The sequence below is a fragment of the Drosophila virilis genome, chromosome 4, assembly GCF_030788295.1.
Source record: "Drosophila virilis strain 15010-1051.87 chromosome 4, Dvir_AGI_RSII-ME, whole genome shotgun sequence".
Lineage (NCBI taxonomy): Eukaryota > Metazoa > Arthropoda > Insecta > Diptera > Drosophilidae > Drosophila > Drosophila virilis.
In genome coordinates this window covers 9,885,592-9,912,971 of record NC_091546.1, presented here as the reverse complement: position 1 = coordinate 9,912,971, position 27,380 = coordinate 9,885,592, and the positions used below count along the sequence as shown (strand labels likewise).

General features: G+C 40.3%; 1 protein-coding gene and 1 long non-coding RNA gene across 3 annotated transcripts; one reads left to right on the top strand and one right to left on the bottom strand.

The window, feature by feature from the left end:
• Positions 1–34: 34 nt before the first annotated feature.
• Positions 35–3,432, bottom strand: LOC6627551 (protein-glucosylgalactosylhydroxylysine glucosidase). 2 transcript variants are annotated; one of them, XR_011416782.1, is made up of 7 exons: positions 3,277–3,432; positions 2,659–3,026; positions 1,758–2,445; positions 1,161–1,679; positions 609–1,099; positions 222–548; positions 35–154 (listed from the first exon to the last, which is right to left on the bottom strand). XR_011416782.1 is itself a non-coding variant. In XM_070209427.1 (6 exons), the coding sequence occupies exons 1-6, from the start codon at positions 3,363–3,365 to the stop codon at positions 499–501; spliced, it is 2,205 nt and encodes a 734-aa protein (XP_070065528.1). In that variant the 5' UTR covers positions 3,366–3,432; the 3' UTR covers positions 35–498. The 2 variants fall into 2 exon arrangements, 1 of the variants encoding a protein (XP_070065528.1); XM_070209427.1 differs by having other exon boundaries at positions 35–548.
• A 9,612-nt stretch (positions 3,433–13,044) lies between these two features.
• Positions 13,045–27,380, top strand: LOC116651597 (uncharacterized). Its single transcript, XR_011416550.1, has 3 exons — positions 13,045–13,937; positions 24,055–24,145; positions 24,920–27,380. It is a non-coding gene; the product is annotated as an uncharacterized lncRNA (long non-coding RNA).

Here is a 27,380-nt window from a genome sequence, read left to right as displayed (position 1 = left end):
AACTAATCTTGTTCTCAAACGAAAAGAAGGAACAGCCATAAAAGTACTTTTGTTTATTTTTTTTAAGGAAGTTTCAAATTAAGAACGAAAAAGTTCCCGATTTGATTTCAAGAAAGGTTTTCTATAAAGATTCAAATTTGGTGATATGGTCGGTCTAAAAAAAATATATTAAAAAAAAAAATGGTCTGAACAGTCGGTTTGAAAATTGAAACAAATATTACCTGAAGTGGAGCGAACAACAATGTTCGTCCGCCCGGCTTCGAGTCAAACATCCAAGATCAACGGATTTTAATCTGTGGTTTGACCAGGGCTGATCAGTTAAGCCAACTTGGGTCTTGACGGTTGGAAATGGAGTTCTGTAAAAACATTGGTAAGCATTTAAGTATAGTGCACATCTGATATATATCTGCAAGTCGGTTCCATTGAAGTTTATTTTGCTTGCAATTTATTTTAAGCAATTATCAGTATAAAATGTATCCTGTATTATTTTCTTGTTCCTCAGTTCAACACGTTAATGTACATCGGCGGATCGCCCCTATGAAGTGTCACTATAGCGAAAGGGAAAAGATTTAAATCGATCCAAGCTCAAGTTATGTGAATAGACATACCATTAAAGTTGTTGCCCAAGAGTCGCCGTTGCTTGCCCTGGATTAGTTCAAAGACCTGATTCGCCGGAGAAGTACAAATCACATTGGAGCTGTTGTATTGAAAATTCCAACTGCATTTGCCCTGCGCAAATCGAATGTATTTGACCAGCACTTGGTCCACTTGGGGAGGGACATTAGGAAGAGTAAGCTGCATTTGTGATGTGTCAGCCACACGGGCAAAGTTGAGCCCACCATAGCCAAAGATGAGGGCTTGCAAAAAGCCGCCAATTCCAGTTAGGAAGTTGGCGGAGCCTTTATATCCAATGGGCACCTCGCTCCACACCTTGAACTCGGTGTGCACATAGCTCTGGTAACCACGGGCAAAGAAATCGTGGGCGCGACTATCCTCCGTGGTGGATAGATAATTGGCAGCAAACATGGACCAGGTCATAGCCGGTCCATTGGTACGTGTAACCGTCGAGTAATAGTGCAAATCATTCAAATGCGTTAAACTGGAGAGATTTGAGACAACGTCGTACATGGTGGATACAAGATAACTATATGGATACCCACCTGGTATCGAATTGCAGCGGATATCCAAGTAGTATTGTGTCCGCCTGCTTGACTGTCTCATTCAACTTGTAGCCAAAATGCTGCGGATGGTAGTCCAGATCTTCATCGTGTAGAATAACCAGGTTGTCTCTGAGGTTGCGCCAATTCTCGATTAGATACGTGCTGCTGTTGTCGCACCTGCCGCTGGTCCATACGGCAAAGTCCAATGCTATTTTGGCAACCGCATTGGTATACACATTGTCATCGACTCTGCCATGATCCTCGTCCGGTCCCATGACATTCAAAAAATGACAGATTTTTGGTGCCTGCCTACACGTGGACCGACTGACCAGAAACTCGGCCACCTCAGCGGCTATGAACCAAGCCTGCTCACATAACCATGTATAGTTATTGGACTGGGCGAAAAACTTTTGCAGTGCAAAGGATATATCTGGAGAAATGTGTATTTCCTGTTCCGCAATCTCGGGACAACAAGGATTGATAACTTCCGTGCCAGTATAGGCGCTCTCCCAGGGAAATCTAACAAGGAAAATTTCAAGAAATTAAAATACGACATCTGTGGAGTAAATTGTAAATTTTTGTTTAAAGCGAACCCACCTGGCGCCTTTGTTGCCCATCGTTTGAGCGTTGTATCTGGCGCCTTCCAGATGATTATAGCGATAGCCGAGCAGCTGTTTGGCATATTCAAAGCCAAACTGTGTGATCACGGGAAGCATCCAAATCTCCGTGTCCCAAAAGTTATGACCCTCATAGTCCGCCTCCAAGTTGCCGCGAGCCAGGCCCGTGGGACTCAGCCCAAAGTAGGGCTCATTCACCTGGTTACTGCTTAGCGTTGGCAAAGAGCTGGCCAAATAGAAAATGCCCGCATTTACAATGCGCGATAGTTCCAAAGCAGTGCCCGTTAGTTCAATGGAGAACTGGTTTTCCCAAAAATCAGTCCAGACTCGAATATGGCTTTTCAGCAAAGTACCAGGACTTAGCTGAAGCGCATCCTGCAGCTCTTTGAGAGCCACACTTCGCTGGCGATCAATGGAAATGATGACACGATGCTGCAGCTCCCTCTGCCCGATTGGCCAATCCAGCTTAAGAGGCTGCTCCATTGCCTCGCTGAACAGAACATATATTTCGTGAGGATATGGCTGAAATTGTTTCAGCTCCAACACCTTGGTGCGTCCGCGCATAAGGCGATAATCTCCAGCAGCATTGCTGCCATTGCTGAGCACCTCGAAGTCAAAGTCGCTACTGGCGTTGCCCGGCTGTTGGGTCAGCTTCAGATACTGCGGCTCTGGGTACAATGAAACAGGTAAATAAAATATATAAAAATTAAATCTATTTATGAAATTTGCAAATTTGACAAAGTACATACAAACTTTTTAGGAAGACAGTGTTTCGAGATTTTAACTTATTTGCAACTTTTAATAACTAAGCTTAAAAGTTGCAAAAAAGTTTTTAATAACTAAGATTAAAAGTAGCAAATAAGTTTTTTTTTCGTTCTCACCGATGTTTAATGGAACCGTTGGATGCCTGAAGGCCAACAGTTCATAGACCAGGGCCCGATTATAATACCTATGTGGATAGGTTCGTTGTTCCAGAGTTAGGCCCATGGATACAAAACTTCTGCTATGTCGAAAGAAGCCGCCGCGCAGGTCCATCTCATAGCTAATGTCAGTGGCCTCATTGTTTATCTGGCAGCTAAGTCGATCACATAACTCCGCAGTTATATTTATCCAATTAGGAATTCGTGCTCTTTTGCTGTTTCCAGCAGCTCCATTGTATACGCCATTCATAAATATAGCATCGCCAAATACCGTATAGCCCAAATGGCCATTTGATAGGCTGGGCATAAAATTGCGATCTGTCGGCAGGCTGTCGGAATAAAATTATATATATTCTGAATTTAACTATGGCCAGCTATGTTTATGTTTAAAGTATCCTAGGATCTTGTTGGTATCCCCCGGAATTGCCCGGTTAGCGTTTCATTTCTCAAACAGAGAAAATATATATGTATGACTTTTGGATTATTTGGAAACTGTTTATGACTTAGATTAGGTATAATATCGTTTATTGGCTACACATTTGTATCCGGGAGATAAAAATTGAATGCTTGTACGCATACCTTTGTGTCTTTAGAAGGTAAGTTTCTGGTGTATCAGAGCCGCAGCTCCAGATGAGCCCGAGTAACAAAACAAAACACAATTCCATCATATTCGATTTCCACTGATCCAATGTTTTCGAATGCCTAGGCAATACTGAACTGAGTTCACAGTCTTATTGTATATTGATAAGTCGGGAGTGGAGAGTGCATCTTATTTGTTGTTGCTTCTAATAATTTAATATAGCTCAGTGCTCCCTTATCAGCTAAAATTTGCGATCTATAATATAATCTCTTATTGAGGAGAGCTCAAGTCAATATTATAAATGTAATTAAGAGCAGTTCTTACAAAAATTCAGTGAGCACTTTTGCATGTTTAAGAGTTGAAGAGGGAAAAAGAGATATAGGGAAAATGTAGATAATTAGAGTAAAGATAAGGTATGATGCAGAGCGAAAGATGTGCCGTAGAATGGAGACAATTATGGGAAATCTTCTAATGGCATCAGTCGCTCAAAGGAAAAGTCATTAAACGGTTAACTGACTATCGCAGCTGGTTTATCTCAGTTCTTGTTGTTGGGCTTGGGCTCTGGGGTGGGCTAGGCACCCAGCGAGCACCTGCGTATTTTATTCCATAACAATTTTAGTTTTCTCTTTCCCATATACACATTTTTTTTGTTGTACTATGCATAATTCTTGGCAACAATTCTTTGCAGCTGGGCTAATTATATGGCATTGTTGTTGGCGCTAATTACGTGAGAATCACCACATGCAGCAAAGCTTTGAGGTTTGTGCGAGTAGAAACCATACAGCCGTAGAGAAAGAACCATAGAGGCCTCCGCATGTACTATCTAAAATCAAATACGACAACACCTATACAATCTTTGCCCCGACAGCGAAGCGTAACCAATAGAACAGCCAAAGCAAGAGAAACAGGTCCGTAAGCTGCCCGACTAACTAACTATAACCGATATGGGCTCATGATTTGGCTGGCACTTGCGTGCCGAGCAGGGGGTCTGGAAGCACCGGGAACCCTTACATCTTAACTTGGCTACTATCTCAACCCAATTTTAATGATGTTACGCCGCGATAGGTTTTCTGCTCAAGATCCATAAAGAAATGCTCAGGTGTTCGGGCTATATAGGCACCAGATACAGCCATCGTTGTTGTTGATTGTCTTGTGCCTCTTTGTGGTTGCTTGGCACGGGACTTGAATCTGGCGCAGATCTATGGGGTCTGTGATATACCCTTTGTTTTGCGGCTTTTCTGCCACCTTCCTCCACACGTTTTCTCTCTGTCCGATGCGGACTAGCTGTCTCGCTCTGGCAATTTGAAATGCGCATGTATTGTTAGAGTTGTTGTTATATTTGAAGATGCCTATGCGGAGCCTGCCTATCACGATGTCGTAGCTCGCCGAAGCGTAACTGAAATATTAAAACAATTTTTTTTTGCTTTTGTTGTTGTTGTTGTTGTCTAGTCGTCGGCCATTTTGCTGGCGGTTTTGCCGTCAGATTTTGGTTTTTTTTTGCAGTGCTTTGTATTTTTTTTTTTTAACCTGTTGCTCAAAAAGTCGCGTTGAGAAATTTAGGCAACGGAGCGTGGCCAATGAGTTTCCGCTTTTGAGGCACTGGGCATAGGCTTAGTCGTCATCGCCGCACCACGCAACACCACTAAGGCCAACAAGCCTGCAACAATTATTTTACCAATGCTCACAGCAATATTCATAGATGCGAGGGCCGTTACGCACAGTTGTAACAATAAAAGAATAATTCGTTTTGTTTCACCAGACTTGAACGGATAGTGATGCATTTTCATATTGATAAACTAAATGGGTGGCACGAATTTCGGAAAAATAGAGAGTTCACTTTTTTTAACTTAATAAGAACTTAATTTGCGATAGCAGCTATATGATATAGAAGTTCGAGCCGCCTGACTCCAACATTTATACTGTATGAGGTATGATGTCAAGTTAGATACTTACATCTTTTCCTAGCTTTGATATCGAGGCTGATTGCCATGGGCGAAATTGGGTGTGGCAAAAAAAGCTGTTAAGTCAATTGCCTTTATACGGACAATCGGGCAGCGAAATAGACATTGTAGAAAATCAATATACTCCACTTGCCCTTAGAAATGTATTCATATGCATTCGAATACTTGCAAAATTAGGATTAGAAAGTTCCAGTTCAGATTGGCAGGATTATGGAGTGTGGACATGGATTTCCAATTTTGCATTGACAAGCAAAGTACAAGTAAGAATTAAACCTTTACAAGCACCTGGCGCTTATTGTATTTACATTTGAAGCGTAAGAAACCCATTCTGTACACATAAACTGCATAAACAGCCCTCGCATAATAAATTTAGCTCAAGCCTTTGCTTGTGCTCGTTTTCGGCTCTCGGTTTCTGAATGTTTTTGTGCCTAATTTTTGTGTGTACGCCCGAAAATGAAACGCGTGTGAAAAATATGTTTCTTATATTGTGGAAAGTAAATGGTACAATGTAAAATTTAAAACACAAAGATATTTGTATACATATATATATATATATATTATATATATATATATATTATGATATATATAATTGTCTGTCATAAAGTTGGCAGCAATTATACACTTAGCTTAGCGTATTGTCCAACTGGGAGCCGCAACTAAACGTATTTTTCGTAATTTGCTTAGATATATACACGTATTTTATTTATTGCTGCAAGATAATTATGATGATTATCTGTAAAAGGGCGTATTTAAATTTTGGTTTTTGTTTCTAAATAGCATTAAGCTCTGCAAACTTGATCTAGTAGTAGCTTGGGAACCAATTTCAAGACCAAAGCAAGATCAAGAGACGGAGCAAAGCCATCAACAGCATTCAGCAGCACGGTGTTTACAGCTCAATTATGATTCGAGCAACGACTCTATCGCCATTTACCCATCTGTATGCACCTGACCATGTGTGCAATGCAAGTTGATCATTTGCATTATTTTGTGTGCAATGCACACAGGTGGCTTTACCCAGCCGCCGTTTAACTCACGCGTTGGGCGATCGCGTCAATAACACACCATTTTATGTTATATGTCATTGACCTCGGATTATTTAATTATATTATAAATATACTATTTATTATCAAATTCCAATACCAATCAAAATTATACGCAATTCCACCATTCCATGTGTGTGAGATGTCTTGATATGAGAATCTGGAATCCGAAAAACAAACATTCGTTCATTAAACATTAGATCTTTGCAAATGGATTTGAAATTGATCCCATGGTAAAGATGTAAGTTTTCCGCTAATGAAAAATGCGTGAAAAAACGCCGAAACTCATTATTCATTAAGTTTTTATGTAGGGCTTTGGAAAAAAGTTTAAAGCGCATCGGACGGTACTTAAATCTTTGCCAAAAACATCTTTAGTCTGCATTTTAAAGTAAGACTAGAAACTTGGAATATATATACTTGCTCAAGATTCATCTAAATACTGATATTTTAAATACGCCCAGCACGGGGGCCTCTTAATTTAATTTTCGAAGTCTTTTGCACTCGACTGCATTATTCATACTTTGTAACCGAAAGCATTACCTTAACAAAATTCATTAGTTGGACCTATAATTTTTTTTGCTTGTTTCTTGGTGTTGCAAGCGAAGCCTCGGATAATTTTGCAGCATGTGTGCAACGTCTGTGACCTCTGCGTGACTGCTTTTCAATTCTCGCATATGGGTACTCGTTCTCATACTCGGGTACTCACATTCGCAGTAGATAAGTGTCAGCATGAGGAGCAACTTTTGGACGATTGATATGTAAATTCGTTAGCTTAACTATTTGAAATGCGTAAGTCATTTGGGAAGCAACCACCAAAAGTGGCAAATAGGGCGCACAGGTGCGACAAACCGCAACGCTTGGCTAGCCTCTAATTAAGGTAGGTCCAGGTTCCGCAGAAGGAGCGTGGGAAATTGACCAAGCAGGATACGCATGTAAAGGCACAAACATTTGGACTTTTGGTAGTGTGTGCTATGCGGCGTATAAGTTATTTTTTGTTTGTGGCAGCAGGCATTTCTGTATTTTTACAGCTGCTGCCTGAGTTAATGCCAAAGCCCTGTGCACAGCCAGAGCGGAACCGCAAGCAGCAACTATAGAATATAACGAAGCTCAAGAGAAGATAGCTCCGAGCCGCGCCTGGCTCATAATTTGTTTGACAGTCGCGCGCAGTCGGAGCATGATTAGCGTTTTCCATGCAGCGGTTTCAATTATTACACCTGTTGCCTCGGTAAGCAGCAGCAGTAGTAGCTACCTGGCGACCCCTTCGAAGATTTGCGGCGTCGTAGTTTGTTTTTTTTTTTTTTAATTTTTAATTTTCATAAGATACTGTTGTAGCTACAAAGCGTGCTTCCTGCTACGCAAGTTACCATCAGCAGCATTCGCGGCAAGATAGCGTGGCCTATGCCTTGAAAAATATCAATACCCAGTGGCCATAGTTGGAGCGATAAGATTGCTATTGCTACCATTCATGCTGGAAAGAGTAGCAGAGTATCCTCATCAATGATTGCGGCCAGCCATCAGTACATAAATATTTCTCGCTTCTAGATAATCACATGCTCTTGAGTTACTCGAGCTTGTCAGCAGAGGCAGCAGCAACGGCAGCAGCATTGGCCTCGCCACCATTTAAGGTGTGAGCCTGCACAGACAACGATCCAACTATTGGTGGCAACAACTACATTTTCAACCTCAACACGTTTACGCATCATTGCAACCTGCTGCCGTTGCAAGTGGCCGCTGTGGCACTTTGTGGAAAATTGATTTTAGCTTTTATTGTTCTTAGAGCGTTTCATATCTCACGTCATCTTGAGAGATGTTGTTCTGCGCATCTGGAACAATGATGACGTTAATTGATACTGGCTATTGGATAATAATAGAGTTGTTATTGGTTCTTAATTGAAATGGCTAAGGTGGCGCTATGTAGCATTTACATTTACCTTACATAGCCATACAAAACTAAGGAAGTTGTATTTTGAAAAGAGAATTTATTTTCTCATACTTGTAAAGACCGATTATTCAGTTATCAGCTTATTTTATAGCTGGAGCACATATCTTTAATATTTAATTTCATCATTAAGTTTGTTGCATTATTTGTTTGTTGTTTAAATTCTTGCTTCAGTTGTAAAATTGAAGTTGAAGGGGCGGCTGATTTGATATCAGTTAAATAGTTTTGTGTCTGTTTTCTTTTCTGACTGTTGAAAATAAGTTCTATTAACTTTTAAGAGCTATCAGTTTGAACAATTTGGCATGGTTATTATCTGTTTCATTTTCATGTATTCCAATATATATCACACTCTGGTAATAATGCAGCTCTTTAAAAGTTTTTCTTCTTTCTTCGTCAAGTCGCATCATGAAAACCGAACCGCTGTTTTTTTTTGCAAATAATGGAAGCGAAGAATGGAGTACAGCCTTTTGCAGTAACTGTACCACAGCCGTTGCAAGCTTCGTGTTTAGCACATCATTTTTCACAATTTTCCATTTGCAGGCAGCGGAAAATGTTTGCAGAGTCGTCGACGCTGCCGAAGCAGCCACCCGTTCAGCCATATTGCATGTTTAAGAGATAAGCGTCTGAATTATTATCATACTCGTAGGGCCCTGGGGAACCTGGGTTGGACCTGTGTATAGCTCGTGTGTGGACCTGTTGCTCGTTTTGCCTTTGCACTTTTGATTTTCTGCTCCGTTGAGTTTTTATGTTCCATGTAAGTTTTGGCTTGCCACAAAGACTTCTTTGAATGGCAAGTGTACTAAATAGCGAAAAGGTGGAAAATCATCATCGTTACATTTGTAATTTGCCATATACAATTGAACGTTTCTCCCCAAAATATTTTGGGTAATGCTTCGGGCATTCGCTAGACATTGTCGCCATGTATGCGGAATACGTAAAAATAATATATTTTTTGAATCGCAGACTATTAGGGCAGCCACCCGTAACTTCAGCCACATAACTAGAATTTGGTATAAAACTTATAATAAATAAAAGAGAAATAATAAACATAATATTTTCGGAGTGCCGAATATTAAATACGCTTTCAAACATATAGCTTATCATAGTGTAACTTTTTTGCCTAGAAATTGTTTTTACATGATTGTTTTCAACTTTGCATTTTAACAAGCCCGGATCTCTAGCCAGCTATAAACATATTTAAAAAATAAGGCAATTTCATTAAATATATGTGCTATTCGGCCAAATTGGATGTATATATAAAAGCATAGCATTAGCTTTATCAATGATAGAATAGATTGCATAGAAACAGACAGACGTCCAGATGGATACGACTGCTGATACTGATCAAGAACATATAAACTTTATGGGGCCAGAGATGACTCCTTCTATGCGTTACACATTTCGTGACAAAAGAATAACCCTCTGCCAGGGGCATTAAAAGGAAAGTCAGGCACCTATTTTGGGCTCACTGAAATATTATTCTTGTTGGTCGTAAAATAATTGTCGGCTCATAACAGGAACGAGGAACAGACGGTCATAGAGATAAAGAGAGAGAGAGAGAGAGAGGAAGAGAGCTGGCAATAGAGCGCGACATATCACATTGGCCCCTGGCTTACGGAGCAAGAACTGCCCTGTAATTATGATGAGGCCAATAGTATAACAAGAAACTGACCCTAAATGCGGCGCATTTTAAGGCCCCTAGTAATTAAGAAATCCCTCTTTTTTTCTGTTCATAAATTTATTTAATATTCTGGTTTTATTTCGAGCAGCGGCAAAAGTTTCACAGAATTCTGTTTTGATGACTTCACTTAAAAGTCAAAATGGTCATACATGTGGATTATTATTATTATTGTTTCTAGTATTTTAAAGTACAAAATGCCAACTTGTTTCGGTTCTGTTTTCTTAAGCTTGTTGTTTGCCTTCTTCTTATTTTTTTTCCCGGGATTGCGGCAGCTACTGTCGCTGCCGTGCCAGCTCCACATTAAGTGTAGGCCCGTTTTTTGGGCTGGCTGGGCGGTCAATTGCTTTTGACCCGGGCCGGTGGCCCCAGCCCCTCTGCTGTTAGGTCTTGCGCATCCGTTAGTTTAGTAAGCTCGGGAAGTTCTGGAAATGATTTTCCTGTTTTGGTGAAAGCTCGTTAGCTGGTAGTATTTGCTCGCTGAGAACACAGTCGCTGCAGGATTGAAGCCGCAGCTGTTGTTGTTGCGCCATATGTTGCAACTTTCACCCGAAATAAATACTATGAAATACATGCAGCTTTCCCAAAAAAAAAAATAGAAGCAATTTGCAATTGTTTTGGCCAATAATTGCAACTAATGCAACAAAACAATATCAAAAGCAAGCAACAAAAATTGCACAATTTAGTCGAAAGAAACCATCGTGTCGCTGGGAGCTCCACTCTGACTCATTGTACAGCCAGAAACCTATCGTGTTTGTATATATCATGTATCTATATACGAAACTGGAGCACAAAGTGCTGAGATGATAGAAAATGCTTGCATAAAGCGCACAACTTCCGTAGTTGTTTTTTATGCTGGAAATAGATCTTATAAGTTGTATTTAGAAATTTTCTATAGATAGTTTTGTTGCCGCGTCATTTCCTTATCAAGGCAAGCTGCCAAATGTCACCAGCAGCACCCACGGCATAATTAATTATCCCTAAGTTCCCCAGCCGCACCACTGATCCGACTACTGTGCGCCTTTTTCCAAGGCAGTTTCAGTTTTTTTTTAAACTTATTATTATTTTTTTTTGTCTGTTTGTTGTTTGTTTTGTAATGTTTGTCATGCAGGCGCTGATAGCGCACGGCTGTGCACCCCTATAAAGCGTACCGTAGAGCTATAAAGAATTATCGCATAGTCTACAGTTAGATCATCAAACGGGGGTTTTAACACTGGCACCAGCTCCAGGCACAGGTACATTACATACAACACACAAAAACAATTCACCGTCACGGTTCGATGACAATGAAAAATAATATAAAAAAAATGCATGAGCTCCGAATACACTATGTATAGAACCTGGGTGCCATGGCATTATATGGTATACATACCTGTATTTATATATATATAAAAATATATATATATATTCATAATGAGACGAAATTGCCTGATGTCTAACCAAAACGCAGGTTATACCCATAATCGTGCACATTACTATTAACTTACTTATTTAGTTTTCAGCAGTGAAACAACAATAGATCAGTCCGATTACTAGTATGTGTGGATATCATTGAAGGAAATAAGCGACTGGTGTTTTGTCAAATAAAACTAAAAAGCTTTAATAAATCGGTTCCATAATACTTATTTCGAATGTTAAAAATCGACTGGATATTAAACAATTTGTCCCAAAATAAGCTAAAGTATTCCCATATTAAAAAGGTTAGAAGAAGAAATGCTGGTCGTGAGGATATATGATATAGTAATATGATCTATGTGTGGCGAAAACGACGGCCTCACTTGAAGTGTTTACTTATATACTTATATATATTGATTTATTTCAGACTTAACGACCATTATAAATACAATTTTAGGGAGTGAAACTTTACAATGAGCAAAAATATTTTTAAAACAGTTGTAAAGGAACAAGTTATATGGTCTTAAAGGATATAACCAAAGTGAATTAGTCTAGTTTATATTATACATGCTTTGATAAGAATGGTGCCAGAAGTGGATAAATATTTTCCTGGATCATTTACAACTCTCAGTGGTTGCTGATGCTTAGCCGAATGGAAAGCTAAGTGATGGAAAAAACCGCAGCAGCAGCAGCATAAGTTGGAGCCGCAGCAGTAACAGCTGCAGTTTGTTGCTGCAACTAATTGCATTTAGTCAACGGTCACCGGGAACAGATCGTCTAACGGTTGCTTCCGTTAAGCAGACGTAGCATAGCCATGAAATGGCGAATGATTTTCTAACCAAATCAAAGCATAGAGCACCCAGTAACAATCTAAGTAACAGTAGCGAGTAGTTTCCACATGAATGCAGCTGCCGGCACGAGCTCAGACCCGGCCAGGGCGGAAGTAGCGGTCATCGAAAGGTTCAAGCATAGCTCGGACCAAGTGCCAGGATGATGCTGAATAGACGATAGCTGATCATAACGATCATTATTGTAATGAACAATTAGGGATTGAGGTGCCGTCGCGTGGCGGCCAACAAGTGCAAACTTCCGATTGCAATTGCTCTACGGTATGCGCACGTACGCACAAACATGTGTACATATGTATATCTATTGGGCGCTAGTTCCTGTACGTTTTTAATAAGGGAGCTGTTAAGAAGATTGCTCTAAACGATCAACCGTATATTAAAATTACAGCTGTGATCAGCGTCTTGTAGCGGAAGTGATGTACCCCATCAGACGGTTCACATGGTATCAGGTCAAGCAGAGGTGGCCAGGTACCAGCTAAAAGTTTGAATTCTAGCGAAAAGTCGGAAACGCAGCTCTTAAGCAATATCTGGCCCAAGTAGCGGCAAAAGGGGGCAGCACATGGCGACAATTTGGGCAATGAAACTGGAGTCAGAAACGGAGCGCTTGAGCTAATGATCATTGCAATTGACCTGAGAGACGATCAGAGCCAAGAGGGAGAAAGAGAGATAGAGAGTGAGAAATAGATATATATTGGGAGAATAATCGTGAGAGCGTCTGAGGAAGCGAGATGGCAAGTTGTACACCTCGAACAAGTAATTACACCTGTGCTAATACGCTTCACTGAGCGCGTCGTGAGCAAGTGAGATAAGCATAACAGCTGTTGGAGAGTAGCGAAGCCAGCTAGCACCGCGGCGAGGTTACAAAAACCCCGTGCCATGAACGAACCCAGACAAGTCGCAAAATGGAACGCAAGCGAGCGACGTCGCGTTCTGCTACAAAATCGCTAACAGTGTGACCAGAGTAAAACTCAACAACAGTTGCAATAGACAGACAGACAGGGAGAGAGAAAGAGAGTGAGTTGCTCAGCATTACCTTGTATACGTTTGCTGTTGTTGTTGCTGCTGCTGCTGCTGGTGTTGGTGATGGTGGCGCGTTTTTGTGTACGTTGCTTTTGGTTACCTGTCGTGTTGGCCACGTTTGTGACGATCCGATCAGTGCACCGTCAGCGAGCGGCGCGCGCAGTTTGTGGCTCCAGCAACAGTCGCACAGTCATGGCAACAACAACAACAACAACAACAACATCAGCTATCGCCGAGAGCAAGAGATAGCACAACAAAGTGTAAGATAAACTGATAATACAATAGAAACTAGAAATGGCCAGAGAAACGTGGCGCACAAAAAAAAATCAACAACAAAACAACACCGAACCTAAAAAACTAAAAAAAAAAAAACAACTAAATAACTGAAAAGCAACAACAAAGAAAATGCGCAACGTCAACGGCAAACGGCGCAGTGTCAATAAAACTCTCGAATTCATTAACACGACACAAAACGTTCTATTAGTAAGCACTTGCAAATTTGTATGAAATGAAATGGAGACGGAGACGCGCAGAAAGAGACTCGAGCCGAGACAAGCTACAAATTAGCGTGGAGAGCCTATCGAATGGCGAAGAGGAGCAACGCAACAATCGAACAGCGGTTGAAAGGTCTAAGCTATCAAATAGAGGGGAGCCATGCAAAGAGATATACACTTATTATAAAGCCCAGACCCGGACGCGGACACAGACGCAAATTCTTAAATCTAAGGCCATAATAATACAAACTCAACGCTGTCGTATCCTTGGCTTCTAAAGGACAGGTGAGTGAACAATAATACTTTTGTTTTCTTATTTGTATTTTGTTTTTATTTTAATATTTTTTTTTGTATTGTTATTCATCCAACTGCAATTGCTATTTTGTAGTTTCAAAAGATATAGACGTAGTTTAAGGGGAAATATACCCTAAATGCAAAGATAAGTAACTGCTGTAGTGTAATAATTAAAATATATAACATAGGAGATAAAAAAAAGTACGGTAATTTTAATAATTTAAGGTAGTACATTTTTTTTTTTTTTTTGGTTTATGACCAAACATTTAAATTAATCATGAATGAGTTATTACAACTGTTGTTCTATTTATATAATTGTTAACTTATATTTTGGGGATATTTTTTTTCGGGCTCTACTTAATTTTTTTACTTTATTTCCTTTTTTTTTGCTAGCAGTAACATGAATACTTAGTTACAATCCATAAATTAAAGCCCAGAAAAATTTGGATTTTTTTTTTTTTTCAAAGAGTTTGTGCTCAATCATTTCATATAATTTGTAGCATAATAGCGCAAACATTTAGCAATGGCTTAAACAAGTCAATAAACGATTAAAAAAATGATTTTTCAAAAAAATTATCTCAAAGCCCACACAAAAGTCAAACGAGCCCAAAAATATTACAGTCAAAGCCAAAACACAAAAAAAAAAAAATGAAAAGAGGGGAAAAAATATATAATAAAAGGCAACTTTGGGGCAGCTCGACACATCGGCAATTCTCGGCACTGAGCGTGTTTGTAGCTTTAATTGCGAGTCAAGACGGCAAGTGACATCATTTTAGGCAACTTTTTGGATTTGGCAAACAAGTTGTACTCTAAGAGTTTGTGGCTGTTGGTGTTGTCATTGCTGCTGTGTAGTCACAGGTTCTTCGCGCTTAATTGCTATGACTTTATTAGGTTATCAGTGCTGTGTGTATTTGTGCTGTGGTGTGTGCGGATTTTGATGATGGAGTTATGTCTCATTAGCAACACGTGTGTGCTTGAATCTTGTACTCAGCTCACAGCTCACCTTAGCTCAGCACACACACAAGCAAACACCTATATATATATATATACCTATATATATATTTGTGTATATATACTCACACAGCTGTAATATCAATTACAGCATGCCTCAGGAGCAGTCAGTGGAGTCAATAACTGGTTTTGTGTAGTCAGTACAACGAGAATGAATAAAAAAATAACAAAAAAACTCATTGCTGTTTGGGACACCTCCTGCACATTGCACACTCATACAGACAAGAGCTCCTGCAGGTTTCAGGTTGCATTTGCCTTGACTCGAACGCTCCTAAAATGACCCAGAGCTATCGCCACAGTTGTTTTTGCTGCTACAGCTTGCCACAGCCATAAAGTTGCAGCAGGAAACCCGAACAGCAACTACAACAATTTGCAAACTCATGCCAGGCAGCCTTAAAAGGCCGCCTCCATCCGCTCCACTCCGGTACGGCCCGATCTGACTCTGGCAAATAAAAGTGCGTGATTTGTGTCTTGAGCCCAAGTGATGTGCCAGCCACCACCAGAGAGACAACCGAGACACGGAGAGCGTCTTCAGGCTCAAGCCTCCGACAATCCATCAAGCAAACACCGCTAACACTGCGGTCTGGTCTGTTGACCCCTCCTAGGAGCCCAAGAGCCTGCGAGGCCGAGATGCCCATGAGGCCCATGAGTCTAAGTGCTCAGCTCAGCTCAGCCTCAGTTGCGCAGTTGCAGTCAAAATCGCTGCCTCCGTTGGTGGCAGCTGCGCATGTCTAATTGCAGTCAAAGTCACTACACTTAACCAGGCAACGAGTCGTGTGAATCCGCCACCAGTTCAGCTTTACTCCGCGCAGTTGTGATAATTGCCAGCGGGTCAGGCAGCAGCACCACCGCCAGCAGCCGCATCAGTTGAAAGTCTACAAGGCAGTTAAACTTGAACTTAAACTCCAACTTAAAGTTAAATTTAAAAGTCCCTTTATCAGGCACTTGCTCACGTCAACAATTTCAAGAGCGCTTTGCTTCGTGCACGATCGCTACTTAAGAATGTTAACTTGCCACCGACCATTAGGGAAATTACAAGAAAAGTACCAAGAATCACAGAAGAGAATTTATAAATGATAGATGGTTAGTATTAAGGAACTTAAGCATGGTTATTAGAAATCTGAGAAACGGGTGAATATATTTTTGATATTTAAAAGACATATAGGATATAAATATGAAGAAATTAAAAAGGAACTGCTTAAGTTGTTAAATGGCAGCTTTTGTTTAAAAAGGTAGAGGTGAATTTATTGCATATGTTATGTACCAGACCAATAGGAGGCAAATTTGATTATACTAGGTATATATTCTTAGTCAGTATTAAAAGTCGAGTCGACCCAGCCATGTCCGTGTATATCTTTATCCTTCTTTAAATTTGTAATATCAAAGTCTTCTTCTACGTACCTGGTTATACCAAGTTTTACCCAATTATGTGAGATGATTTTATAAGAATTTTGTATATGATTTAAGTTATGAGTTTGTTTTAAAAGTCTTAACGTTGACTCTTTTTTTTTTTTGCATCAGTTTGATGTTGTTTTTTATTAGGTTGAATGACATCGGGCCAAGTTTAGTTGGCGTTCAAGCGCTTTGCCAGTTGGATTAGTGCTTCGTTTTTTGCCATGTCCAGCACTTCTGAAAATGTTGCGTTTCCTGGAACGGCTCAGGGCAGGTCACACAATCTTTCTCTTTCCCATTTCATGTTTTATTTATTTATTTTTCTCTTTTAATTTTCAAACTAAGGTTGTTTGCTTTTACATTTTTTTTAATGCTGATGTAGCTACCTTTTTGGTTTTTGTATCTTGTTTTGTGTTGTTGCTGTTGTCACTTTTCGGCAGAAGTTGTAAAATGTTGTTCAAAGCGCCGCTAACCCTTGGCGTTAATGGTCGCCGCTGGGTACAAAACAGCGCGAGTTTTTAGCCATCATTGCTGGGGCTAGTGTCTAATAGCCAACCAATTGCTAAGGGCTTTCTGGCTACTGGTTGCATTCACGCAAACAACAAATGGCATCATTTAAAAACACATTTCGCCTGCTCATCATCATCATCCTGGCAGCCAGCTTGCACTTGCCAAGTTAAAGTCAAAGTCTCCATCTTCAGTTGCAGTCGCAGTCGCGACCACAGTTTCTGGCTCAGTCACAGGTGCACAGCGGGCAGTAGTCACAACATAACGCTGCTCATATATCTTGGCCTTTTGGGCGGCAAGTGGGGTGTGGGGCTATGGGGGGGGGTTGCAACGGGTTGCCGGCTGCTTCAATTGATGCTGACAGCGAATGAAAGGCGCTGCCTGGTGACTGCAGAGGTCGTAGCACAAAACCGCTGCACGCTGCTTCTTGCTTGTACTTCCTCTCCAGATGGGTAAACCAGTTTCTAGCCACATACACACGACGTCGACGACGACGACGACGACGACTCCCCAGATCAATTCTAGCAGATTTCACTTTTTTCCTGATCGCCAAGTCGACTCTCGACTCGGCACTGTCAGTTTTTTTTTGTGTTGTTGCTGTTGTTGTACGTTTTTAAGGTGCAGCTCGAACGGTTGCAACTGTTGCCTGTTGGATGCTTGTCGTCGTTTTGTTTCTGCTTCGTTCACCAGCTTCCAGCTCTCCATTGTAGCTCCAGCAACGTCTGCATTGCATTTTTATCAGAATGAGTCGCGCCAACATGTTGTCGTTGTTGCTGCTGTTGCATGCCACAAATGTGCGATTGGCATGTCAAAAGAATTATGTATTGATTTTTGATTTGGCATCGTGGATATATTTGGCGACGATCTTTGAACCCCAACACAGACAGTACCCATTGACAGCCCCGTTTAACCACAACACGCTCGCAAAACTCTTATTAAGCGCAAAAATATCAGTCTAAATACGTGCAACCTGGCTTAAGGATGAACGAAAAAACAAGTTCTCTGGCTGTAAGTGGGCGCCGCTTGGTCGCAAAATGAATGACACTAAACGCTCCTGACAGCGAACATTTGTCGGTGCCTATCGCAGCGGGGCAGTTAATTACTTTTGCACGAAATTATGTTAGTTAATTGATTAAGCGTCGCATATTTTGAGCACTTCTGATTAACCGAAGCGGTTTCAACAACCCAGTGGGCGGTTCCTTTGACGTCCAAGCCTTGCCTTAAAAGCCAACGTAACACGAATTTATGTGTATTTGTTCCTTTTTGGATATTGCGCTTGGCTCTGAGGCTGCACCCACCCACGCGCCTTAGGCACTGGCAGAGATTACTCTTGTAAAGGCAGTTGCCGTCCAAATATGTACAGGGGCGGTGTTTTTGGGATACAGGAACATAAAATTACCCGAATCAAATCATAGTCAACAGACTAAGTTGGGCAAAGCTTGATCAGATTTTAATTAAAATAATGTATATCATAATACCCTTTCAAATTGAAGAATTATCAAAAGCTTACCATTCTACTCTACTTTACTCTACTTTACTCTACTTTCTATATTCATAGCTGTGTATATATAAAAAATATAGAGAGAAATCGAGAGAGGTAGAGAACAAGTGACACGGTGTATTTCCTCAGTTAATAACCAAAAGATTTTTTATTTGTAATACGCTATAGTCAAGCAATAAAACGAGTCGCTCTCATTGTTATTTAAAGCTTTGGCAGCACATTGATATTTTTTGTTTAAGCCATAGCGATTGTTGCTGCTGTTGCTGTGTGCCTCTTATATTGTCATCTACTTGACACATACACAGAAATAATATTACATACACGACTTTTTCATACAGTCACGTTTTTTGTTCTCTTCATGGGTAGAAAATGGGTATGAAAAAAGGGGTATAATAGTTTTGTGCAAATGTATGTGACAGAAGTTATAGATTGTTTTCTGGCGGTTGCTGCGTTGAATTAGGTTGCTGACGGGCATAGAAAATATTCACGCAAATATCAAATCGATCGCCCAGTTTGACGCAAAAAAAAAAAAAAACAAAAAATCTGTAAAAAATCAGGCGCGGTAAAGGCCAAAACATTTTCAAATCAGATTAGAAACGAAAGGCAGACGAGAGGCACAAATGAAGAGCAACAATAAAGAAAATGGCAAAATCAACAACTTAAACGGCAGAAGCAGCAGCTTCATCAGCTTTGCTTACACAGCATAAAATAGCCCAAGAGCTGTAGAAGCTGCAGAAGCAAAAACACTGTAACGGCTGCAAAAACAGATATAATATCTGTGTAAGCTGATGCTAGTGGGGATTATGATGTTGCCCCGTTTGACCAGGCATTGCATTGGCACTCAGACGTCGCCGGGCTGCCAAGTTAATGACAGCTTGAAGTAAGTCTGCGCTCCCAATTCAGGCTTCGCTTCAGCTTCAGCTTGAGCTTGAGCTTCAGCAGCGAAGTGCGGCTTTGACTTTGACTCTCGTGGCAATTAGTTAAGGCAGCGGCTGTACGTGGCGTATACGTAATATGACCATATATCATCACCTGTGTGTATATATTGGTGTATGTGTATGATGAGTGTTGAGTGCCGGTCTGGCAAATAATTGCTACTGTTCATCAGCGTCGTGAGCTGCCAACATACATATAATTAAGATCCGTACAGCAGCCATTGGCCAGAAGGGAGCAGGCAGCGCTCTCCCTCTCAGCTATTCTCTTTCACTGTTGCTCTCACTCTCTCTCTCTCTCTTCCTCTTAATTCCGTTCACAATGCAACATTTCAAATAATTTAATAACGCAGTCAAAAAATACCAAACAACAACAAAATTGTACATTTGCGCATAACTTGGCACAATTATGAAATACTTGAAAGGCTTCACGCAAAACCGGTTGAAAACTCTACAGAAACTTCATAAATAATAATGAAGGATAATGATGATGATGTTGCAAGCAGTCAGCCAGGGGCAGGGGCAGGGGCGAAGCAGCATACCACGCCACGCTGGCTAGCAGACAGTCAGAGCTCTTTCCGCTGTTTCGCAAACCCTATTCCCCCGGAAACTTTGCGTAGAACTTGGGTCGAAAAGTGCCGCCAAGATTTATGTATGTAAAAACTGCGTATGAAGATAAATGCAAAGTCTAGGCACGGCATTAATAGTCAACTCCTTCAAAATGACGCGGAACAGGTAGAGGGTGTCTACGGAAAAAATGACCTCGCAGGCCGATTTATTTGTCAAGATTAATTACAAAATTTGCGCTTAAGCACAATATTCATTTTTTCAAAAGGCAGTAAGTGTCACCGGGCTGAGTGTTTCAAACCCTTCCCCTGATTAAGCCGTGGAGTAACCAAAAAGGGATCTTGAAATATTGCATTTGTATTTACAATTTTTTGGAGAGAAAAGGGTATTATAGTTTTGAGCAAGCTTGAAAAAAATTTAATCGCAGGTTTTATTTTGCTTAACAGGTAATAGATATATATTTCATTTAGCTTAAATAAATATTTAGTCTAATTTAGTTTTTAGTGTCGGTGCAATCTATAACAATTTTCAGGAAAACTCATTTTTTGTGCTTGATCTATATCTTGAGCACACATTTCTTTACTAGAAGACAATATTATTATTTCTTTGTTGTGAAAGAGAGACAACATTATTTCCCCAGGGTCCTTTTTTCTACAGTCAACAAGTGTACGAAGACACATGGCAACCAACTAGGGTAATGAGAGTTCTGTTTATGGGTTTAATTAGAAGAGTTAGGGAGGGGGCGAAACGCAGCAGCATTGATGCGCCTTATTAGCAGCAATTTGTTGTTATTTGCCGCCAAAGCATTTTCAACAGATGAGCGCACGCTCCCAGAGTGAATCATAGTATTGTTAGTCCATATAAGATTTAGTTCATTACTGTTTGCCTGTGTATGGTTAACTTATTTCTTTATGCATGTGATACGGGTTTCTAGGTGCTATCTAACAAACTGAGTAGCAACTAAATCGTAAAATTCAAATTGACGTATGTATCACAATCAGTGAAAGCGTGTGAACTGAACTTGAGACAGCGCGACACAGCAAACACTACCGACAATAAAATAACCGCAGGTAAACAAGAGCTCAACATAGACCCATTCCCGCAGTTACTTATGCATATGCAAAGAGATTTTTCGTGGCAAGGTGTTGTTGAAGGGCGGGGGAGAGGGGAGGAGTAAACGGTTGGGCTGGCGACACATAAATCCACACATGTTTACACATGGGCCAAAGGCACTTTGAAGGTTGTATACTGTAGTGTCTGCCGCTGTTACCGTCTGTCTGCCAATTGCTACCAGGCTACACAGCATTTCCCATATCAGTTGACAATTTGTCAACTGGTTGCGACTTGAATGACATTTTCTATACATACATACATATGCGTGTATATGTATAAAGTAAACAATGGGAAACAATAACGGTTGGCGATTCCAATTCATGAAATGCACAATAGTTGTCTGGCGTCTGCATTCAATTGGCAACAGCAACAACGAGAACAACAACAACTAAGGCTAAAAAAAAAACACAACAGCTGTAATTACTCGGTCGACTTGGGTAAATTATTGATAAGTTCGAGTAAGTTTTGTACGCAAGTGGTCTTATCAAAGACCTCAACTTGCCTAAGTTACATTTGCACATTGATATTGTGAAGGCCTCAGGTTGTTTATTGTGTGAGTAATTCTTGAGTATTTGTTGGCAGTCATTAGTTTGTGTGAGTCAATACTAAGAAAAGGTAGTTGTTTCTTAATCTAAGTTCCAATTTTATTCAGCGCATAAGGTAAAACTAGTTGAGTTAATATTTATATTATTTGCAACGATCTAATAGTATATTGTAGTGCTAAAATGGTTTTGATTGTTTGTGGAAATTAACATAAAAGTTTTATTGGCTGAAACAATTCAGTTTAATATTTCTCTTCCATTCTTACTTTCATTTGGCGCTCTTTAAATTATGACTTATTTTTGCTTTAATCAAAACACTGTCTATCGCTTCTTGCAATATTATTTGACTCTCCGCGAGAAATATCATCAGGACGAAACACTGCGTCTGCTTCGTCGACTGTGAAGTTTTAAGCCAAGAATCTTTAAGAATAACTTGATTGGAATTGGCTTTGAATAACTTTCAGAATTTATCTTTTACACAGCTAAAGCTGTGACTCGTAACATTTAAAATGAAATAAACTTAGAAAGGAACTCTCATATTTTAACCTTGACTGGTAGCTTAAGCTATTCGGTTTTGAAGTTCCCCATGGAATTAGAAACCTGTCTGGGCAGTTTTATGAGTTTTATCAATCAATGGCAAATGATAAGCCCGAAGTGAACATAAACTTAACAATAGTTACGCGAATTTTATAGCACAGCTATGAGGTAGAACATTCAGTAGTCAGATCTAAGTAGTTAGTTCATCATGGATCCAGCTGGTGCAATCCTAACTGGGTTGTAATAGTAGCTCTATGACTCGGGCTATAAATCCGCAGCTCTGGCTTATCAACGGTTGGAATCAGCAACTCCTGTGCTGCTGAGCCGGTGCCCTGGGTTGTGAGATAAATGTGCCCGCGAAAACTTTGACAAGCGATTAACTTTACAATTTATCGCTTGGTCCCCAAAAAAAAAAAAAAAAAAATGCTCAATTGAAGGCAGCGCCGGTGCCCGCTGCCAATTGTCGTAAATCTTTTGCGCCCGATTCCAGTTTGAAGCTCAGCCTTAGCCAGTTGCTGGCTGCTTTATGTTGCATCATTAATTTAACTAGTTGTGCAACATGCGCCTGGGTCAGCGCCTTTAAAATACACGCCCTGATTAAAACATCAGCACAACTAACTAAGTTGTCTTCTGCTTCCAACGGCAACCTGCTTCAGCTGGCCCAGCTGCGTCAGCTGCCTCAGCTGCTTTGGCTGCTTTAGCTTCCACGCGTATTTATTTATGCTTGTTTAAACATATTTAATGTCATTACGGGGGCAACCAGGACCAACACGCATTTAATTATGCCCAGCGCATTAAATTAATGAACACTTTTATCAGCGAGCCGCGGACAGAGCTGAGGCACTCGCGACTCCAGAGCCGAGAGATACAAGTTTGCGTTGTGTCGACCACGCAGATTCAAGAAGCTGTTCCAATATATTTATTGCAACGTCTCCTTTTTCTGCTGTTGTTGTTGCTGCTGCTGTCGTTGTCTTCGTCGCCTGTGCTGCGTTTTAATCGCATTTAATATATCATTTTATTAAGCCAATCGTTGACTGGCTTTTGGTTGCAGGCAGTCAGTGGCGTCTCGATGTCTTCTACGGCTGCTTAGCGTCTGGGTTGTCAATTTGCGTAATGCTGTCATAAGGCTGTCAGTTTATCATTCGCTCGCTGCGCTTCTCACTTGGCTTCTCGCTTTATATTCATTTCTGAAATGACTTTAAGCGGCGCCTGTGGCGACATGTGACGACACCTAAGCAAATGCAGCGCTTACTTACTTCAAGTTGTGCGCTTGACAGCTATTTGAAACTGAGCTATGTCTGGCATTTAATTGTGGCATGTGGCAAGTTCCAAGTAACAGCAGTTATACTATGCCAAGTGTTGCAGCTGCAAAACAGCAAACAACATTCCACAGCTCAAGCCAGGCAGCCAGGCAGCCAAGCAACCCAACCCACCAACCCAATCCAGCTTACCGGCCAATTGTCAAATGCATTTGCCAACAAGCCACCCTACGAGCTCTTTTTGATGCCTGTAAATGTGCCTCTGGCTAGAGCTGAGACTAGGTCCCAGGTTGAATACATAACATACAAGCCGGCCGAGCTGCAGTTAGTAGTTTGCTGGCAGCCTCAGACTTATTGCAGCAGCCAATTTTTGTTTCCTGCCTTTAATGCTATGTCTATTATATAGAGCAGTCTATTAGCTAGCAGATGGCCGGTGAGCAGATTTGTAGATCTTAAAAAATGGATGGCTTTAATGTGCCAAGGGAGGACTTTATATTTGTTTTGGCCATAGGTACACGATTTTAGAGAATCACTTATATAGTTTTAGATATTTTACCATTTTTACTAAACATTAAAGCCAAAGTAATAAAGGTTTACGTAAGTCGAATCTCCATTTGATTAAACACACGCACATCGACATAACTAACAAATCTCTAATTATATAGCTTTCATATATATATATGTATAACAGCTTATATTCGAGTATCCGCATTGAAATTTATTTATTTATTATCTTATTTTTTGCAGAAATGTGCCTGTACAGAAGAAGTTGACTGCATCCTGTCAATCATGGATCTGATCTGCATTTGCTCGTAGGCTAGCGCATGCTTCCTGTTCGGTAAGTCGATACCTGCCACTTGCGACAGGCAGATTGATGGTTGGTCAAAACAAAGAGAATGCCAGCTCTTTGACAACGACACACACACAAGCACGCATGCAAACACACACAACAACCAGTTGACCCTGACTGTAAAACGCAAACTATAGGCCTGACCTTTGCCGGCTGGCGAGACTAATTTATCAAATGGTTCCAGTGTGGCCTATCGAACAGCCAAACTGGGCACACGAGACGCTGCATAATTAGGGGAAAATGAGAAAAAAAAACACACAAATGCGTTTTTAAACCATTGAGCAACGCCTCATTCTAACAGTTTTCTGTTATTAGTTGGATTCCATTCGCTTTTTGCTCCCTCTGAATATTGTTTGATTTTCGTTAATTGCCGCTTATTATTCCTTGGGCCATTTAAAGGTTGGCAACTCAAGTCCATTCTAGCCTGTTTAATGGTCTCACAAAACTAAAATTCTAATTAACAAAATATTTAAAAGCCGAAAAAAAAAACAGTTTGTAAAGACAAAAAACTATTCTAGCCATTGTTTGGACATCGAAGCAATTAATCATAAAAACAGGCTCAGTCTCAGAATGTGAAGAATCTCTACACTTGAGCTGCTCACAAAGCCTATTCTTTGTGTTACTTTTTTGGAATGCCCACAGTGCCAAGTTCTAGAACTGCTTTCATCACACACAACTAATTTTCCGTTTACCTGCAGTTGAATCAGCTTTTTGAACAATTTTTCGACACTTAAATTAAGTAATAAATCATTTTGCTTGCAGATATATCAAAGAGCCCGCTGAAAAATCAATCAAATAATTAATGCTCTTAAAGAAATTATGATGAAATTAAGTACAGGTGACAAACATAAAATATCACTGATCAGTCGCTATAGCTCCAGAGATTACAGAGAAAGGAAGAGAGAGAGAGAGGCATGTCTATATGTATGTATTTAGTTTTTTCAGCAGAAATGCTAACAAGTTTAGAGTTGAAAGTGGCGTCGTGGCCGGGGCCAGATATCGCATGTGATTGAAATGAAATATAAAATTACATTAAATTACCGGATGTAATTGCGGTGGTCGTGCCAGTCGCTCAACTCGCTCAGTAGCAACGGCAAGGCTAGCTCTTACACTGGCCAATGAATCATGGCCAAAACGAAATGCGTCGCAATTGTTGCCAGAGTAGTCAGGCAGGGGCAAAACAAAAATAAAAAAAAAAAGACTCTGCCAACAAACTTGAAGCGTTCGGTGTGGGCGCCCGCTCTCATGACCAAAAGAAGGAAGCCCACGCTACATTAAGAAAAAATGTTTTAAACGAGGGTCCAAGTCAACGACTCGATTCGAGTATCTTATCAGAAGCAAACGATTTTGTCAAATGACAACTGCGGCACATTAAATGCGTCTTTTTCACGCCACACGACATTTTCAATGCGCATTTAGTTGTCAATTATTTTTGATAGCCAGCCGAATGCATTTGGCATGATAAAAGCACATGCAAGCCAGGCTTAGCAAGCCAAGCCAACCACATCATCTGCCGCATAGTTGCAAGACTCGAGTTAGTTGTTTGTTAAGTGGAAACCATTTGCATACTGAGCGCTTGTTTGTCTTGGCTTTGAGCTTGAGATATGGCCAAGGAGATTAGGTATTGGCACATTTTCAATAGCACACAGACAACAGGCGTAACAGATCCTGGGCACTGACACAAATCGAATTGAAATTTGTTGCTGTTAGTTAGTTAATTTATGGCAGAGAGATAGGCTCATATTCATCTTTTGAAAAAGTTCCATCACGAATCCGCAATTGCCATTTGGTAAGAAATACTATAAATATAATATCTGAAACATTTGAAGAGTTACAGAAATGTCCCGAAGCTCTTTTTTGTTGTAGGTCTCATATTTGGTTAATAATTTTTCATATAGCTAACAATTGACAACAACACCAACTAATGTGAATTTAAAGTAATATTTCTCTTTGAAAACTTTTTTAATTTTGCATTAGAAAAATGCGTTATCTCTGAGTATAATATATCATTTTTGAAGAATACAAATTAACCTTGCTGCCTTAGTCAAACTAGAAATTTGATCCTACTTTTTTGTAAGTCACAGCGACTTTTTTTTATTACCTTTCAAAGATATTTTTTGCTCATGCTTTATGTTGCCCAATCAAGTAAATGCCTAGCAGCTGACCTATATTAAATATGTACTCAATTTTCTCATGTTCATATTGTTACGCAGGCAACAATTTTCGTTGAAAACAATTTGCGCAACAAATGAAAAAAAAAAAAATAAAAAATAACAGAAAAAAATGAAGCAACAGCAGAAAATACAAAAAATATAAATATTGCTGTGCATATGCCACGCACGTAGCAACAACATCAACGACTGTGCAACAACAATCAGACAATCATGCACATAATCATGCCATCAATATATGGCAATTATCAATGAAATTTATAACAATCCACGAAATGTAACGAAAACATAACCGACCAATAAAAATTTCATTTTCATAAGGCTGCAACGAGGAGTCCGAAATCAGCTTTATATATATCGGTGCTCTTCGGGCTGGGGTATGCGGGATGAGAGATGGGGGTTGGGAGCTGGCCATTCCAGTTGCATTTAATGTGGATGCCGCGTGCTGTGCTGTGCTCAGTTCGTCATACTCAACATTTTGCTGTTGTTGCTGCCTGTGATCTGCATCATAAAAACGTGCCAGATTGATGCGTGATTGAAATGCCAATTGCCTCCAAGTCGAGAGCCATAGCTATAGCTGAAGCAGAAGTTGCCTCGTTATTGTGGCCGTTGTCTCGAATATACATTTGAGGCACGTTACACTTGGACTCGGACAGCGCGTGTTCTTACCGTTAAGACTGCGTAAGGGGTCTTTAATCGTGTCTTCAATCTCATCTTCTGTTTCTTTTCCCTCTCCGTCTCGGTTTGCATTGTCATTGTAGACAATTAGAACTGGCTCTGATTCCGAGCGGCATTTGACTGCAATTTGCTTAAAAAGGCCGCTAGATAAACGATAAACAGTTCTTACTGTTACCTTTGGCCATATACGAGCACACCGTATGGAAGCAACGAATTTCCGCCGCTTACCGTTCAGTTCTTGTCCATGACATGGTCAAGACCATTACTAGTTTTTTTTTTCTCTTCCTTTTGTACTCTTTGTCGGTGGGTAATTGAACTTTGTTATAAAGCCTGAAATGCATGAAGTTAATAAGTGTATTTGTCTATCAAATCTT